General features: G+C 43.2%; 1 protein-coding gene across 1 annotated transcript in view; it reads left to right on the top strand.

The window, feature by feature from the left end:
* Positions 1 to 507: 507 nt before the first annotated feature.
* The window catches only part of LOC144829340 (ribose-phosphate pyrophosphokinase 1), a 183,895-nt gene continuing 165,606 nt past the window's right edge, over positions 508 to 18,796 (top strand). Inside the window, exon 1 of the mRNA XM_078688393.1 lies at positions 508 to 880. Coding sequence (XP_078544519.1) covers positions 759 to 880 — 122 coding nt within the window. The 5' untranslated portion in view covers positions 508 to 758. The remainder of the gene's footprint in view (positions 881 to 18,796) is intronic.

An 18,796-nucleotide genomic window follows, 5' to 3' on the forward strand; every position in this document is an offset into this window, starting at 1 on the left:
TGGCAAGTCCCATACAAGCCAATAGACCTTCAATAAAAGCCAATGTGAGAAATACATGTTTCCGATTGTTTTTCTAAAATCTCCCACTTTCCTCTTCGAACATGTTGCCATGTATGCTGCTGGAAACACAATAGGAGTATTGGGGCCAGATTCAAGACGTGCCAGCCTGCAAATGGCAGACGTATCAGCTTTCACAATATTCTTTTCTTGTTGGCACTCTACGTTGCATTACCTAAAAGCGCGTTTACGGTTCACCATGACCTCCCTGAAATCCTTTAAAAGTCGACTCTATCCTTGTGCCATTACCATCTCCATGCGCTTTAAGTTATTTCTATACTCTACACCGCATCATAAAAAACACCAACCATGTTGGGTGTGGGCAAAGGGAACAGCACTATCCTCTGTGCAAGGGAAATTCCTTGGTCTGCGCTCGACAACACGGTCACAGCTAAATTAAATAGCGACGGTCTAGTGTTTAGAATGGCTTTTTGACAGATAGTTTACGACATCAAGTCGTCATGTCGTAGCCCCGCCCACACGTCGTGAAGTCTTGCCGGTGGGTCAGATTGGAGACTCGTGATCGCCGGTAGCTCGAGGCCTTCCAGTAACATCCCGCGTGCCTTCCCTTGAGACGCCGCGGCTGTGATCAACCGGCGGCGGGTAGAAACGCTTGGACAGGGCAGAAAGGCTGTCCCGCCGCGCTGGCTGCTGCGTCTATAGACGACTCTCCTAGTCTTTTAAGCGAACGTGGGCCGAGGATGCCGAACATTAAGATATTCAGCGGCAGTTCTCACCAAGACCTATCCCAGAAGATCTGTGACCGTCTGGGACAGGAGTTGGGCAAGGTGGTGACCAAGAAGTTCAGCAATCAGGAGACCTGGTGAGTGCGAGAGCAAAAGTGCGCCAGCTGAAGCCGCCAAGAGAGAGGCACCTGTTGTGTTTATGGGAAATGTAGTCTTTTTTTATTCTCGCCTGTACTGTCTGGAAGGTGGTGGCTGCAGCGGGGCACTACATGTCCCATCAATGGCGGGAGCAGCCTGCGAGGCGCGTAACGCGATAGGTGCTGATAAACGTGCGCTGTGGGCGTTTCAATCTAGTGTACAGGAAAGGCATTGCTTCTGTGGGAGCTAAAAGAGCACGTGGTTTGGTTTGCTATTTACTAGCAATGACCGTTAGTGCAAATTATATATTTCTCACTAGTCGTTTCTTTTGTCAAGTAGCAGTCTAATTAATGTTGGGTTGCATGCTCTTGAGTAAATTTGACGGTGTATTCTAATTGCATTTTAAATCTTTTGAGTTCCGTTACTTGGCATAAAATGACCCGCTCGTTATGAAATGTCAGGTTTTGATTTAAATTTACCGGAGACTGATATAAATGGTCCTGAGCAGACCCTTACGGACAATTACGATTTCACTTATATTTTTCGTTCCCTGCTTCTTAACATTTTCACCTCCGGGATTAATATCTAATAACACCAGTATGTAGGTCAGACCATCCTCATCCAGAGCACCACATCTTCATTATCTGTTAATGCCATTTGGACCTGAGACCAAAAAAACACAGAATAAAATAATTCCTCAACGTGTGGCGCGGGCCGTTTCTCGTTGTTCTTCTAATCTACACTGCTTGTCCTGCAATCTTTCACATGTTTCTTGTCACGCATGGTTTTGAAACTGAACTCTGGTCTGGCAGGATGGTGAATTTCGGATTCTTATTCATGAATACAGGGTACATCTAAAGGAAACAGCACGTCAGTCGGTATATTCGGTTTGAAAACCACTATAAAAGCATACAAATGACAGCAAAAATCCATTTAATTACACAAAGCTGCGAAAAACCCATCTTGAAATATGTATCAAGTCAAAATGCTACAATGCAAAGTTCAGATCATCACTGAAAAGGATTCAATGCAAAATTTAAAACTGTTTAAGATAATTGGCACTAATACAGCTCCTCATTTCCTTATTCAGTTTCTATATTCACATGAGTAATATATCTAAAAACATAATGCCCACGTTGTCTGTAGCAACTGTAAATGCTCGAAACCCTCCTTACATTTCTGTATATTTAAGATTCTTAAAAGTGACTTTAGAAACATATATGTATATGTTTATAAATATATATTTTTTTGTTCTTTATAAAGATCACAGAGGAAAAACGGATGCAATTTGGATTTTGGGGCAGTTCCATTACATGGGCATAATTCCTTTTCTACAAAAACATTGAAAGGAAAGGACATCAATAAATGGGTCAGGCCAAGTCTAAACCTCAGCGATAGAAATCTTTGGTGGCGAGACATGGTTTAATATTGGGCGTAGTACATAACGCTAAATACAGCACCACCCTACTCTTCTAATGCTGTGCTCTATCATATGCTCCAATAATTCATTTTTGACCAAAAGCCTGGCCTGGCCATTAATAGGTATCTGATTAGTGGACAGCCCTGTCCTACCAATTAACTGAAGTTGATTTTTGACCTGTCAGCCACCTAATCTTATGGCCTGGGAAAGTTGTAAACAGTCATTTATGTTAGACTGATAGTAGTGCATCAGGCCTTGATCAGATTGGGGGCAAAAGTAAAACGGGGGCAAGTTTGAAGGAATCTCCAATATACTGCACACCTAATTCCATATGTGCGATTAAAGCAGGTGTGCTCCTGGGAAGTGATGATAATCTTCTGACAAATTTATTTAAAGTATCTTGTAAAACTGCTTGATCAGAATAGCTCCATATGCCAGCACAATAGGTTGGATGCTGCTCTTAATATTTACAAAGTGAGACCTATTTCTATTGCTACTTAAGGGACCTTAATTTGGAACCAAATTTAAAAATTCCCTCAATAGCCTGCTCCAGCTAGGTATCCCTTACAGTTTTAAAATGTAGACTTTTCAAAAGTACTCTGATTATCGAATGGGATCCCTAAATATGTGAACGTGGCAACAGCTTTAAGGGCAGTGTCACCAATGTGAAATATAGGCGTTCTACTGTGTGGGCAACCACAGATCATACTGTGTGATTTAGTATTATTGTAAACCCTAGGTCAGACATGAATCCCACAAAGCGATCCAGTAGTTTTTGGAGCCCTCTTCTTATCTGGTCCATAAGTACACAATCATCTGCGTACATTAGGACTGGTATCCTACGAGTCCCTATCCTAGGAAGATCTACATCCTTGGAGAATAAATAATTTTCCAGCTCATTTATATAAAAAGGAAAGGGGTTGGCACACAGCCTTGTCTGACCCCTTTTTTGATCTTAGTACATTCCCAGTGTGGCCCAAACCTAATCCTAGCTGCCACATCAAAATGAAGTTGAGAGAGGAGATGAACAATTTGTGGATTAGCCCTGTTAGACAGTAACATTGACCACAACTTCCCTCCTGGAACGTTCTCAAACGCTGCGCTTAAGTCCATGAACGCCAGGAAGAGACCACCCTTACTGGCGTTCATGTAACCACTTCTGTACAATGCCTAATGCATGTCTGAACTCATATTGAACAGATAATAAAATCTGATGCCCACTTGCCCAAGTAGGTCTCCAACCTTTTGTGTAGAAAGAGCCACTTCTGTTTAATAAAAATTGTCATTTAGCTACTATTATTGCTAGTGATGTAATAGTGACCACATCAGACATGTTTACATTAGTGCCCATCATATGCAAGATTCCCAGCAGTAATCGCCTCCATACATTAGGCTGGGTTGCCAGCAGTAATTAAAAAAATGCTTTATCCATTTGGTATGCCTCTATGTAGGTAACAAATGCCAGCCACTGCTGCAATGCCCCTGGCATGAAAGTAAACATATTAGTAAAAAGTCTTCCCTTATGACCCATAATTAAAAAATCACCTTTAACACGTTGAATGCTATGGGAATTCCCCTGCTGTGCTGGGATTCCTGGATCTTCATGCTTTCATGACGAGCTGGGCTCGGCATCAGTGTAGCAGCAGGCTACTTCATGACGAGCCCAGCTCGTCATGAGCGTGGAAGGGGTTAAATATAATTGGACTATTCCACAATTTTTCTTCAAAATCAGCTTGTGTGCTGCAAAAACACAACTTTTCACCTTGAACACACAATTTTGGCATACAGATATTAATTTAACCAAGCAAAAGGTTTTGATTTATTAAGCTGGGATGCTTACAGGAGAGCTACTTGCAGATAGCTGGAGAGCTAGCAGTAGCTCACGAGCTACTCATTGGAGAACCCTGCTCTATATGTTCCAACAAGATCCTTCTACCCAATAACTGTGCGGTCCAATCTAGCAAAGATATTGGGCGATAACAACTAGGGTCACTCCTATCCCCCTTTTTAGGTCTCGCTGAGCCAGTGCATGCGCTGCTCTGCGAGACATTTAGTGTGTGGCTCCAGAAAATGCTACCACACTGTAATAAGATAGGTTGTAGCCGAGCTGTGATGATTTGAGTAGGTTGATTGATTTAATTATAAGCTTGAATCATAGGTTCATTAAAGCCCCTCCAGGAGCAGCTCGCTTGCTGCTCAGCCCAATCTCCCAACTTTCATACATTCACCAGGCATACACCGCATTCTATCATTACATCACACTTTCCAACATTCCACCATTCATCCACACAGGCTGAGCAGCAAGACAGGTAAGCGGGGGAGGTACATGGCATCCAAACCAGATTACCACACCATCTTCCCCCTTAAAGGGACGCAAACAAATGAATAATGCAAACATAGAGCACAGTCATTGTAAAATTAAGACTTACAATAACTTCAAAAAATGAATCCATTAATAAACAAGGAATGAAATAACATATGACCACCTCTTCCCCCTTTTCAAATAAAGAAATGTGATTGTTAAACAATTGCTTCAATACATAAAACTTGTACTAAAATCCTTTTAAAGAGAATACAAGAAATAGATTTCTATGCCACCAACAGGACACAATAGTTGGCCAGACCAGTATGTTGATGGTGACAGAGATGTGTACTATTTCAAAAGTAATGGTAAGAATGAAAAGCACAAGGACTCGTTAAAATAAACCCATAGGTAGTAAGTCACTCACAGGTACCATGTAAAAGTGAAAACCCCATAGAAAATAATAGCTAATAGCTACTGTAAAACATACTTAACTTAGTAACAATTCCTACGAGCAGGGATGTGGAATTCCTGTAGCCCGACGCCCAGGACATATTGTTTGGGGTCAAGTGCAACAAGTTTTAATGTGTATTTTGTCCTTGGGACAAGTAGGGCCAACCCCCTGTAGCACAAACCCTTTGGCTGCCAGTTTCTAGTACCAGATGAAGAATCAGGGAAGGGTACTGCCTGTAGTTAAGCTAATATTTGTGTGCATGTGTTAATGGCTCTTCAAACTTGTATTCATGGTTCGTTATTTGAAAGCCTTTATTATTATGGTGAGCGCGCTAAGTAAATGTACTTTCTGACTACATTACTGACAGTGGTTCCAGTATGAAAATGTGTACACACAGTTTCAAAGTTTAGCAACATGAGGCTATGCATGATGCTCACAGAATGTGCTCTGATTAGATGAAAATATTTGCAGAAGCTTGAAAGCAAGATTAATGTTTCTTTGCTTTCAATATGAAATGCTTCTTAAAAATGAAAGAAGGGAAAAAAACATTTTGCTAAACTACTGTAAAATTTCAGGTACCATTTCTTTGTAGCATCATTTAGTAAAATATGTTGATGCATTCTAGTTTTTCCCCAAAATATTCATATTGGAAAATTTGTGTAACAAGTTTAAATAAGATTATGGGAAACAAAAATAAACAAGCCTTGGCGAAGCCAGTAGGTCTGACATTGGTAGTCAGCTTTTTAGTTTGGCAATGCGTGACTTGTTTTGGCATGGCTTTTGTAAAACCTTATTGATGTGAGAGCTGCTGGGCCCTCACCATTATAAGAAACATTGGCAAACGCAAAAATTGTTTTTGGTCTCAAAAAAGCACACACTGCCACATTAGTTACTGGCACTGAACAAAACTACTTTGTGTACCGATATGCTCCTTGTGTAAGAGCAAAATGCTGTCACTCACAGTGAAGCCAGCCGATTCTGAGAGAGAGAGAATTTTAATAAACACAAAAGGTCATAGTTGACTCCAGACCAAATTAGGGGCCCAATTATTAATGAAAGTCTCAAAAGTGCACCTTTGGTATATGGCTTTCTTGAATTCAGAAGAATTTACATTAGTAGGGCAAGAAATTGTACTTCTACAAAATATTTGTGAACTGCATTTCAGCATGAGCAAATATGCATGTGTAGATTTGCTCATGTGAAAACCTTGATGTTTGAAAGTTCATTCTCCCTCCAACTACTTGTTTCCCAAACTCTGAAAGAAGGTTTACGTCTGCCACTCTCAGGAGTAAATTTCCAACATTCTCAGTATGGAAAAGATTAGAGAAGATTTGTTGAAAACCCTTAAAACGTGCAAGTTAGTAGGTTTGCACAGACTCAAAAGGGCATTCCAACCCTGGAACTACTGCTTACCACCATCATCAGTCCTAGTATGTAGATCTCCGGAAACGTGGCAACATAAAATGATTACTAGTTTTTAAACACTACTATGGCGTATGCCCTGGTAATATCAGAGAGGCTATATAAGAGCTCTTTTATAATGAGATTGCTGCCATAATTTGTGGCAGCACTACATGGCACCAAAGGGACAAGTAGATTTATGAAGCAACCTGCCCCATGGACAAGTAGATATTTTAATAAATTCCACACCCCTGTACGAGGAAACATGAACACAGTACTGTAAATTGAATAACATGTCGCGATCATGTAGGTGACTAATCCATGGCAGAAATTGAAGTAAAATGGAAAATCACATGCAAAGTACAAAAGTAAAAATTCAATTGGTAGGAAACCAATTGGTGACAGATTCACAGCACTAAATTGAAGAAAATGTGAATGTTGTGGAAAAGTAAATTTTGCCATGTTCTGTGTCCCTACGCGTCATCCATCATATGTTATCTGTGCATGATTAATATGCATATGTATTCCCTATGTTCGATTAATGACGCAATTACAGTTGTGTCCACCTCTAGTATGTCAGTTTCCAGTTCTCGTGAATACTACGAATATCAGGCCTATGTAAAGCTACGTTGCCACGTTTTTCAGTGTACACGTTATTTCATTGTAAAGCCCCCGTTCCTAGGCCTCAAAAGGGCCCGGACACCAGATTTCAGCTCCTGTCTCCTGAAGCCCTCGCTGAGGAGCGATACAGCCCCCACCTGTATCCTCGACCCTTCACTTACTTCCTGCCTCACAGTGCCCGGTTCAGCCTGGCTCTGCCTCTGAGTCTGCCAAGAGTATGTTATGATTCCAGTTATCAGTTAGTCCTCCTTCTCTGCATTCCTAAAGCTACTGAATCGCATCAATAGTTTCCGTCATTGTCTAGCCTTTACGTCTCCACGTTAGAGAAATACTGCATTTAATGGTCATTTAATATTCTTCATCACGCACTACATGTAGAGTAATGCACGCTCCAGTCTTAGAGTCTGTTCGCCTTTACCCCGATAACTTTTGGATTCCATCAACATGTTCTCTAAACATCAGATACTAGATACTGCTTAGGTACATGTCGCCCTGACTCTCCAGACTTCAGTCTCTGCTCCTAGCACAGAGTTCGAAGCCCCCAGCTTCTCCTAGTAACACGTCATTGCCAGTTTGCGCGCACCATTAGGTCAGAGGTCCCGGCTCCTTAGGTAGCCCCCTCCATGTTCCCGCCCCATTCATGACATATTCTGTTACGTTTGCATCACATGTCTATGTATACGCCTCTGTTACACCTACTTCCACCCTTATCTTTCGCGACTGCTATTGATCACACCCACTGCTCCGCCTATCGTATGTATTGTAATGCAACTGTTTTAGTATATATGATCGTGTATTGTTATTAAATGTTAGCGCGCTCATCCCAGATCCAGCCCCAGCAGCTGCTGGGCCCTGCCATCCTATTCCTATGCAGGTTGTCCTGTTCCTGTCCTTATGCTGTATTAAACCTGCAAAACTCCTACTACCTCGAATCTTGACTCTTATTTATTGAGCTATCTGTTATTCATTTATTCATCCAAAAATAGAGGTATTATTTATTTATTTACCACATAATGGCGCCCGAATAGGGACTTGCCCTTTCCCCACGCGTCGGTGAAGCCACGCCGACCCCCTGACCCTCTGCAGTCGTGACGGAACTCTTCTGCGCACCGGCAGATATTTCTGCTTCAAGTATCCCTCAGGCCCACGGAGGAGACGGAGGTAGCGGTCCAGCATCCAGACGAGACGGTGGAGGAACGCGGCGAGTCCCGACCAGAGCCCAAGCCGAGAGTCCAAGGTCCGAGGTATCCGGAGGCCCACCCGTAACAGAAGTCCGAAGTTCGTCCGTCCGGCGTCGAAGCAGTCCAGTCCAGTCTGAGGCCTTCCGTTCTTGCTGCCCGGTGAGTACCGTTGCTGGGGTAGTATCTAGACAGGGTCAATCTAATTGACTCTGGTCCGTGGGTTGGTGGTACACAGACCCACAAACGAAGTGTCCACTTCGGTGGATGCGGGTCCTGACGTGTCTCTGTATGAGACCGGTAAGTTTCGTACTGTTTCAGCAGTGCATCTAGTTCCTGTTCTAGTCAGTTCTGTTCTCGAGAAAATTCATGTATTCTGTTTCCCGTATTCCAGGTAGTATTCTGTTCGAACTGTTATTCTGAATGATCTTCATGTATTTTAATGTCGTGGTATGAGTGCGAAGTGATTATCGTGTTTATTGTGTATTGTATTGTGTCCAGATTATAGTTCAGTCATGCCGCTATTTTCAAAACTGCGTCAGTTAAAAACTAGAAAAGGTCTGCTAGAGGCAGCAGTTCCTGTCCCGCCTAGGGACAGTCCAGGTCATTTTATGTATCAGAAGCATGGCATAAGCGCCATATTGTATCTAGATTTATGGGTCGGGTATACCAAACAGTTAGAGGAAAAGTATAGATGGCCCGTATCAGGCACATGGGATGCCGAGTGCATCATGCGAGTAGAAGAAGCATTATGGAAAAAGAAAGCCAGACAGTCACAGAAAGATGCCATCGAGTTATGGCGCAAAGAATCTCATAAAAGAACCGAAAAAGAAATCAGAAAGTCAGAATTAAGTAGAGAATCCTTAGAACGAGCCCAAGAAAAAGAATTAATCGAGATTGGTGAACGAGTTAAAGCCGAACAGTCAGACAGACAGAGGCATGCTCTTATTAAGGGTATGTATCCTCTTCTTGCCGAGGGCTTGCCAAAAGCGACCCCGGAGGCATCCAGTAACTTTCCGCCACCATTAGTTCCGACCAAGCTACGTCACAAACCGACCGCAGCTGACATTTTCATCTCGTCCTATTTGGACGACACAGTCCCAGAATATGCGAATCCCGCTCCGCCAGTCCCTGTAAATCAGGCACTTCCTGCTCCTCCAGACACCGGAGTACCTGTTACGGTACCCCCGGTCCAGCCCGCCATACAAGTCCAGCCTGCATTTCCATTTCCCACTCTGCCAGGACGAAGAGCATCAGTAGACAACTCTAGTTTAGGGGCCGCAGGGGGAGGTCCTCCTCAAACCCCGCCGCCACACAAGCGTTTAACGTTAGCCGAATTACATGCACAAGCGTCACAGCGTACGCCCAGGTATCAGTCTGTTGCAGAAATAAGAAAAGCCCTTAACGAATGTGGCTATGATCCAGTCCCAGGCGAGGATAATATGGTATTATATTCATTACGCGTGAGAAAGGTGACCGAGTATCTAGTCACCCTACCAGACATGAAAGAAGATCTAGACAGAATATATCGTTTCATCCGTACAGGGAATGATCCAGAAAGTATTAGTGACGTCATGTGCCAAAGAAAAGTTGAAGTCCAGCTCATGATATTAAAGTTTCTGATTAATTGTCTAGTAAGGGAACAAGATTATCCGACCAAAGATCGAGCCGAAATGAAAGTCCTGACAAGGTGGAGTGATAATATAGCCGAGGGTAAGCATAAGACTATCGGTAGTATAGAGAGTATGTACAAGAAGATTCGTAAAGAAATAATAAGGATACACGAACAACGTAAAGAAGCACAAGTAAGCGAAAAAGAAAATGACTCTGCGGAAGAGGTAGAGGACGAGAATCCCGACAGAATAGCGTATGTAGGAAAATCTAGATTTCCAGATCGCCATTTGTGCCTAGAACACAAGTCAATTTTTCATCATCCAGCACCAGAACAAGGTTCTCTGGAACAAGTATTTCAAGCTACCGATCACATTCTGAAATCACGAATCGGTTATAGCGAGTTAAGTTCTATGCATGAACAAGAACTAGTCCGATCAGCAGTCCGATGGATTACTGATTCTACTACTTTTCCAGACGAAATAGTGGCACAAATGTTTCTAAAAATGCCCCCAGCCGAGCAACGACTGGCGGGTATGTATATGATCCAGCACCTCATTACATTGTATGAGGGTCAACATTCTGATCCAGGTCCGTTACACGATGTCCTGAACGAGTTACTCCAGTATAAATGGAAAGGTTTAAGTACCGATTTGATTAGTGTCATTCTAGAACAGCGCCACAAATACAGAACGTTTCTGAACCCGCATTTTGTTCATGTCTCACCCCCAGAAAGTAAACCCTTTTACATAGACAGACAGAATCCGTTACGAGAAGTGCATCCAGTTAAGACAGACGGTGGTGAAATGCAACGAGTGTTTGTTTACACCCCTATCACAAAGATGGAACTCTTAGAGATGAAAAAGTTAATTCCCTGTCATGATAAAGATCCAGCAGGGTTCCACCGAGAATTAAAAGACATGCTCGTATGGGAGAATACACGTATCCAGATATTATTAAAATGTTAAAAGTCCTGTTGCCCGCAGGGGTATATGAGAAACTCAAAGAAAAAGAATGGGAGGTGGGAGAGAAAAAGATCGATTGGGCAGTTCTAGAAGCCGAAGATAAGGCACGAGTACCAGGTACCGGTCTTGGAGATAAATGTAAAGAATTACCAGAATTATTAATACAAGTTTTGCCTAGGTTATTGACAACTAGAAAAGAAGACTGGGATGCAATCTGAGCCTGTAAACAGAAACAAGACGAAGATATTAGTGATTACTATTCCAGATTTGAGAAATGTTTTACCATAAACAGTGGCCTCAAGACGAGTAGCGAGTCATACCCCCATCTTTTTGTTACTAAACTAGTCGAGAATTCAAGTCCACAAATTAAAAATCGAGTTTTGAAAGTCGAAAGTACCTGGCAAGCTAATACCCCGTCCCAGATGTTACAGATGCTCCAATATCACCAGAATAGAATCAGAGAAGAACAAGATCACGAGAGAAAACGTATGAAAGACACGAAAATGAAAGTACTAGTTGCACAATCTGTTCCACAAGACAGTCAGAAGAGGGGTCCGAATCAAGCCAGTCATCCTGCAGCTCCCGTTAAAGGAAACTGCAATTATTGTAAACAGCCAGGTCATTTTATAAACGAGTGTGCAGTTCTGAAACACAACATAGCTACCGGTAAGACTAAAGAAAGACCACGTCCGCCTAGACAAGAACAAGTTTCACAGACTCCTCAGTCACAGAATGCACCACAGACAGTTACCGCTCCGCAGCCTATCGCTGCAACACAGCATGTTACACAGCAGATGTACCAGTATGCACAGTCTGAGTATCCAGAGTATCAGCCATATTCATGAAACAGCCTAGAGAGGGAGGTAGGCTTGCCTCTCATCGAGATACCTGTAGATCAAGAAGGTCCCTATGTTCACAGTCAAGTATTAGGGAAAGACAGAAAGTTTCTGATTGATACAGGGGCAAGTAGGACCACTATAAGTCACGCCGAAGTTCCAGGGGCTCCGCTCTCAGGCTCTAGAAATGTTTCCCTTGGATTTTCAGGAAAACCTATCGTAAATGAAATATCAAAGCCAGTTACTCTAGAAGTAGGTCCACTGTCCCGCACTACTGATCTGTTACTTACTAAGTCATGTCCAGAGAATCTATTAGGCATTAAAACACTGAAAGAATTAGGTGCAGTCATATGCTGTTCCCCAGAGGGAATACGATTGTTCCTACGTGACTTCAAGGGTCACTATGTATTACGAGATTTTGATCCGAGATTGTCCAATGTTCCGCAGCATCTATGGGCGCAAGGTCCAACTGATGTTGGCTTTATGCAAATCACACCCCATCGTGTGACTCTCAAGCCAGGTGTAGTGTTACCACGAATCAGACAGTACAGATTGCCACCTGAGGCTGTAGCAGCCTTATCCAAAATTATTGACGAGCTCATGGCTCAAGGAGTAGTTGTAGAAACTGACTCCAATGTATGTAATTCTCCGATCATTCCTGTCATGAAACGTACTGATCCAAATGCACCTCCAGTATATCGATTAGTGATCGATCTCCGAGAACTTAATAAATGTATTATTCCCCAGTATCCAGTTGTCCCAGATATCTCTTCCCTATTGACAGCCATTGATTCCGAAGCTTCATTTTTCACTGTCATAGACCTCAAGAACGCATTCTTCAGTGTCCCCATTCATCCAGACAGCCAGTTTCTTTTCGGATTTTGTTTAAATGGAAGGAGCTATATGTTCACACGAGCTCCTCAAGGTTTCACAGAAAGTCCTAGTATTTACAGTCAAGCACTCAAGAGACAACTAGACAACATTCACATGCCAACTGACACTGCCCTGCTCCAGTATGTCGATGATCTACTGATCACAGCCCGTTCTGAACATGCTTGCGAGCGAGCATCACTTACAGTCTTGTATTTCCTAGCCGAGATGGGGCACAAGGTGTCCCCTTCGAAGCTTCAATTCTGTGTACAGCAAGTGGTCTACTTAGGACACTTACTGTCCAAGAGGGGTAGGCAGTTGACACCAGACCGTATCCAGTTAATAGCGAGTCTTCCTCAGCCAAAGACCCAGAAGGAGGTACGTGCTTTTATTGGCCTCACTTCTTACTGCAGACAATGGATTCCTCAGTATGCATTTCTAGCCAAGCCACTGATACAGTTAACGACACAGGAGGCAGCCGTATCAACTGTTCTCCCTTGGACATCTGAACATACGCTTAGTTTCAATGAGTTAAAGAAAGCCCTATGCCAAGCTCCAGTTCTAGCTACACCGAACTACAGTAAGCCTTTTACACTTTTCGTCACTGAACGTGAAGGTACAGCATTATCTGTCCTCACACAAGATCAAGCAGGACAATACAAGCCCTGTGCTTATTTTTCGAGCACATTAGATCCTGTAGCCCAGGCTCTGCCTGCGTGCCTCAAGTCAGTTGCAGCCACAGCACTAGCTATCAGACAAAGTGATTCCATAGTATTAGGACACTCCCTGACAGTACAGGTTCCACACTCCGTGGAAGTTCTTTTAAACCGAACACAAACTCAGCACTTGACAATTGCACGTTTAACAGGTTATGAATTGACACTGTTTCAGCCACACATAGAAATCAGACGCTGCAACGTCCTAAATCCTGCTACACTGTTACCGTCAGTTAATTCAAATCCTGTCACACACGACTGTGTGGAAGTAATTAACATCATGACAAAGCCAAGACAAGATCTGACAGATATTCCATTACCAGATCCCGACCTGACACTTTATGTGGATGGTTCATGCATGAGAACAAGTACAGGAGAACTAGTAGCCGCGTATGCAGTGACTACTGACACTGAAGTTATTGAAACACACCGTATTGACACCCTGTCTGCTCAAGCAGCAGAGCTAGTTGCTCTGACACAAGCCTGCATACACGCCAAGAACTTGAAAGTTAATGTTTACACCGATTCACGTTACGCATTTGGAGTCGTACACGACTTTGGAGTGCTCTGGCAGGAGAGAGGTTTCATGACTTCTCATGGAACCAAGATTCAGCATGGTCTCCTTATTCAAGCTCTGTTAGATGCAATACATTTACCGACATCCATTGCTATCATGAAGTGCAAAGCACATACGAAAGTTACTGACACCATTTCCCAAGGTAATGATCTAGCAGATCGCACAGCTAAGCTTACAGCTCAGACTCCAGACACTTCAGTTAATCCGACACAGACACACACTCCAGATCCGACTACCTGTATGACAGTTAAGGACCCTACTCAAGATGTCATAGATATCCAGTTACATGCTACTCCCGATGAAATCAAGAAATGGTCCGAACAAGGAGGGGTCCAGACAGATCAGGGATGGGTAACAAAGGGAAAAGCCACATGGTTTCTCCCCGATTCTATGGTTCAAGTCATTATTAATACCGCGCATAGTCCAGCACATTTAGGAGAAAAAGCCATGTTAGACAGTATCCAGAACATTTGGTTCAACAAGCATTTACGAGCTGCAGCCAAGCAGAAAGTCTGTACCTGTATGATATGTTGTCAGTTTAATCCAGGTAAAAGTGTCCCGGTGGAACAAGGTGGATTCCAGCCCCCTGACCACCCTTTTGAAGTCCTCCAGATGGATTACATTCAGATGGAGCGATGTCGAGGTTTCAAGTATGTCCTTGTAGTTGTATGCGCTTTGTCCAGGTGGACAGAAGCATATCCAGTTCCAGATTACACAGCCGCGACCACTGCCAAACAGTTGGTTCGTGAGTTCTTCCCCCGTTATGGACTCCCTAGAGTCGTATATTCTGACAACGGCCAGCCATTTTCATCTGAACTCATGAAGCATGTGTCCCTTTTGTTAGGGTACCAGTGGAAGTTCCATTGTGTACGCCATCCTGAAGCAGCCGGTCTCGTAGAGAGACATAATCAGACCCTGAAAATCCGAATTGCAAAGGTTTGTCAAGAGAAAGGTGTGGACTGGCTCGTAGCTCTGCCAGTCGCTTTGTTTTATATGCGCATGGTCGCACATTCCAGATCAGGTCTGTCCCCGTATGAGGTCGTTTTCGGCCGCCCCCCTAACATGTGGGGTACTCCTAGACCCCGAAGTATTACCGATGTTTCAAGTAATATGCTGACAGATTACCTAGCTTCCTTGATGTCTGCCCTCAACTCTTGTCGTTCACAGGTTGCCGCCGCATTTCCAGACAATACCGAGGTGGCACCGCATGAAATCGTTCCAGGATCCATGGTCCTAGTGCGAAATTTCGACCGTTCAAGTCCGCTGGAGCCTCGCTGGAAGGAGCCCCGACAGGTCCTCCTGGCCACCCGTACAGCCGTGAAGTTGGAGGGACGCAAAGGCTGGGTGCATCTTTCGCATATAAAGAAATTTTATGGATTGAAGCCAGTCTCAAAGAACATTGCCCAGGATTCAAAGGACTGCCAAAGTACTATTCTTAAGGACTGTCCCGCAAAGAACAATGATACTGAACCCTCCCTGTTAGAGAAAACTCCGCAACAGGAGTATAAACTCAAGTTAAGGTCTAGTAAAATAAGTCAGCCAGTTTGATTGTCTAAGTCCTCCCCTAGGTGAAACGGTTAGACCGGTTTCTGACATGTATAAAATAGACCCCCATAGTGAGAGAGTTAGTCAAAACTCAATCCGATGTATCGTTTTCCTATGTTTCGTTTTATTTCTCAGTGTTATGATTTCCTGCACCAGTTATGCATTTTACCTGTATTTTCCAGTTTCTCATGTAAATAAGTCTGCCAATGCTACAGTAGAGCACACGTTTAGTGATCTGCCTCCTCATGAACTCTCTTACCGCCTCGCTATGCGTAATAATTCTTTCATCCGCATGTTACATTATTCACACCAGACCAGCAATGCCACTAATTGTTGGGTGTGTGGTCGACTCCCCCCTTTCCAGACACCGAAGGGAGTTCTGCCACTCTTTCCTTATCCATTTTCACATAATGGTTCGTGTGGAGCATGGTCCACGTTAACGTCATCCTCAACAGATATGTCTTTTCTTAACAGTACATGCTTTCCAGACAAGCAAGGTCTTCCCCACAGAACAGGGTTAGATCTAGAAAACGAAGTTTACAATTTAGGTAATTATTCTTCGAATTTCATGGTCCTGAATGTTCAGTCTGATTCCACTCCAGATTTACCTGCTATTTCAGTACTACCAGTCAAAGGCGAATTATGTGTTAGAAATAATGGTTCCGTACATGTAGGACATAGTGATTGTACTACTATTGTCAAATATAGTGACAGTGGGAAATCTATTTTCAAAGCTTCACGTCATTCTTATTTTATTTGTGGTCAGACCGCATATGTTCGTCTGCCCCTCGATTGGGAGGGAACCTGTTACATTGCCTTCCTACTGCCACCAGTTTTCCTAGCCCCACCCGACTACCATAGGAATTCCCACCTAGTACATACTAGACACAAGAGAAACCTTCCGATTGTCGATTATACTGAAACTGCTCTAGAACAATATATAGATATCAATAAAGGTGTCTTCCCTTATTTAGGTACAGTTGTGAATAGTAAACTGATACGTAGATTAACCAGAACACTCGAAGCAGTAGTAACTGAGACTACTTCTGCTCTAAGTAATTTAACCGAAGAACAATCCTTTATGAGAATTGTCGTGCTCCAGAATCGTCTCGTCCTTGACGTCATATTGGCCGATAGGGGCGGGGCCTGTAGAGTCATCGGATCTAGTTGCTGCATTTTCATTCCAAATAACGCGCCGTCTGTTTATTCAGCTATAACCAGACTCCATAAAATTGCCCATCTGTTACACCAAGATCCAGGCACCTGGACATGGTCCGGTTGGTTCTGGAATATAATTTCCGCTTGGGGATGGAAAGTCTTGTCCTTTCTAGGTATTGCAGTAGCGATCATATTCAGCTGCTGCCTCTGTATACAATGTGGCCCTGCGATTTGCGGCATTCGTGCTACCTCTTGTATTCCTAGTCCCAAGCCCCGTTCTAAAACACGTTCCCAGAAAATTCGAGACGAGCAAATGATACTGTATGAAATGATAGATGGTATCATGAATATTGATGTTTCCTGATGGAAACGTAGTGACAAGGAGGGAATGTGGAAAAGTAAATTTTGCCATGTTCTGTGTCCCTACGCGTCATCCATCATATGTTATCTGTGCATGATTAATATGCATATGTATTCCCTATGTTCGATTAATGACGCAATTACAGTTGTGTCCACCTCTAGTATGTCAGTTTCCAGTTCTCGTGAATACTACGAATATCAGGCCTATGTAAAGCTACGTTGCCACGTTTTTCAGTGTACACGTTATTTCATTGTAAAGCCCCCGTTCCTAGGCCTCAAAAGGGCCCGGACACCAGATTTCAGCTCCTGTCTCCTGAAGCCCTCGCTGAGGAGCGATACAGCCCCCACCTGTATCCTCGACCCTTCACTTACTTCCTGCCTCACAGTGCCCGGTTCAGCCTGGCTCTGCCTCTGAGTCTGCCAAGAGTATGTTATGATTCCAGTTATCAGTTAGTCCTCCTTCTCTGCATTCCTAAAGCTACTGAATCGCATCAATAGTTTCCGTCATTGTCTAGCCTTTACGTCTCCACGTTAGAGAAATACTGCATTTAAAGGTCATTTAATATTCTTCATCACGCACTACATGTAGAGTAATGCACGCTCCAGTCTTAGAGTCTGTTCGCCTTTACCCCGATAACTTTTGGATTCCATCAACATGTTCTCTAAACATCAGATACTAGATACTGCTTAGGTACATGTCGCCCTGACTCTCCAGACTTCAGTCTCTGCTCCTAGCACAGAGTTCGAAGCCCCCAGCTTCTCCTAGTAACACGTCATTGCCAGTTTGCGCGCACCATTAGGTCAGAGGTCCCGGCTCCTTAGGTAGCCCCCTCCATGTTCCCGCCCCATTCATGACATATTCTGTTACGTTTGCATCACATGTCTATGTATACGCCTCTGTTACACCTACTTCCACCCTTATCTTTCGCGACTGCTATTGATCACACCCACTGCTCCGCCTATCGTATGTATTGTAATGCAACTGTTTTAGTATATATGATCGTGTATTGTTATTAAATGTTAGCGCGCTCATCCCAGATCCAGCCCCAGCAGCTGCTGGGCCCTGCCATCCTATTCCTATGCAGGTTGTCCTGTTCCTGTCCTTATGCTGTATTAAACCTGCAAAACTCCTACTACCTCGAATCTTGACTCTTATTTATTGAGCTATCTGTTATTCATTTATTCATCCAAAAATAGAGGTATTATTTATTTACCACAATGTCACAAGCTCATATGCTAAAGTATAGCATGTAACTTAAATTAAATGATGTACTAGAGGGCAGAAAGCCAGCAAGCATCTTACTTAATACAAGTTCACCTACTGAAACTTATAAGAAACCAGTGTGAACAACCATATCACGCAATTAAGTAACCTACAGTAGTAATGTAGGTGGTGTATCCACGTCTAAGTGGAACACAGATCACAGGCTACCAAATGAATATTTTAAAATAGTAAAACAATTACCTTTAGCACACATTTTTTTTTTTAACTGGAAGTATTAAATATGCAAAGAAGTAAAAACTCCCTAACTTCCTATAATTGATTAACCTCATGTACAATTAGGCATAAATGAACTAGGTGGGGACGCACAACTCGTTTAGTAAAGTTTGTAGTTCTAGAAGACAGTGCTCCACCTTCAAATACACTGTGTCTTCTAGAACTACAAACTTTACTAAACGAGTTGTGCGTCCCCACCTAGTTCATTTAGTCATTTCCTTTTCCGCCCACAGGAGGACAGCACGCCATACTTAGAACATTACAATTAAATAATGCAGTACGAAGAAATTGCCAGATCTACTGAAGCCAGAGCCGACATTCTGGCTTTTGATGAAGGAGAAACAGCCCGCATATATGATTTGATTAATGAAGATATAGCCACCAGTACCTCCAGCCGCACGAA

This window comes from Lissotriton helveticus, chromosome 4_1, assembly GCF_964261635.1.
Source record: "Lissotriton helveticus chromosome 4_1, aLisHel1.1, whole genome shotgun sequence".
NCBI classification, from domain to species: Eukaryota; Metazoa; Chordata; class Amphibia; order Caudata; family Salamandridae; genus Lissotriton; species Lissotriton helveticus.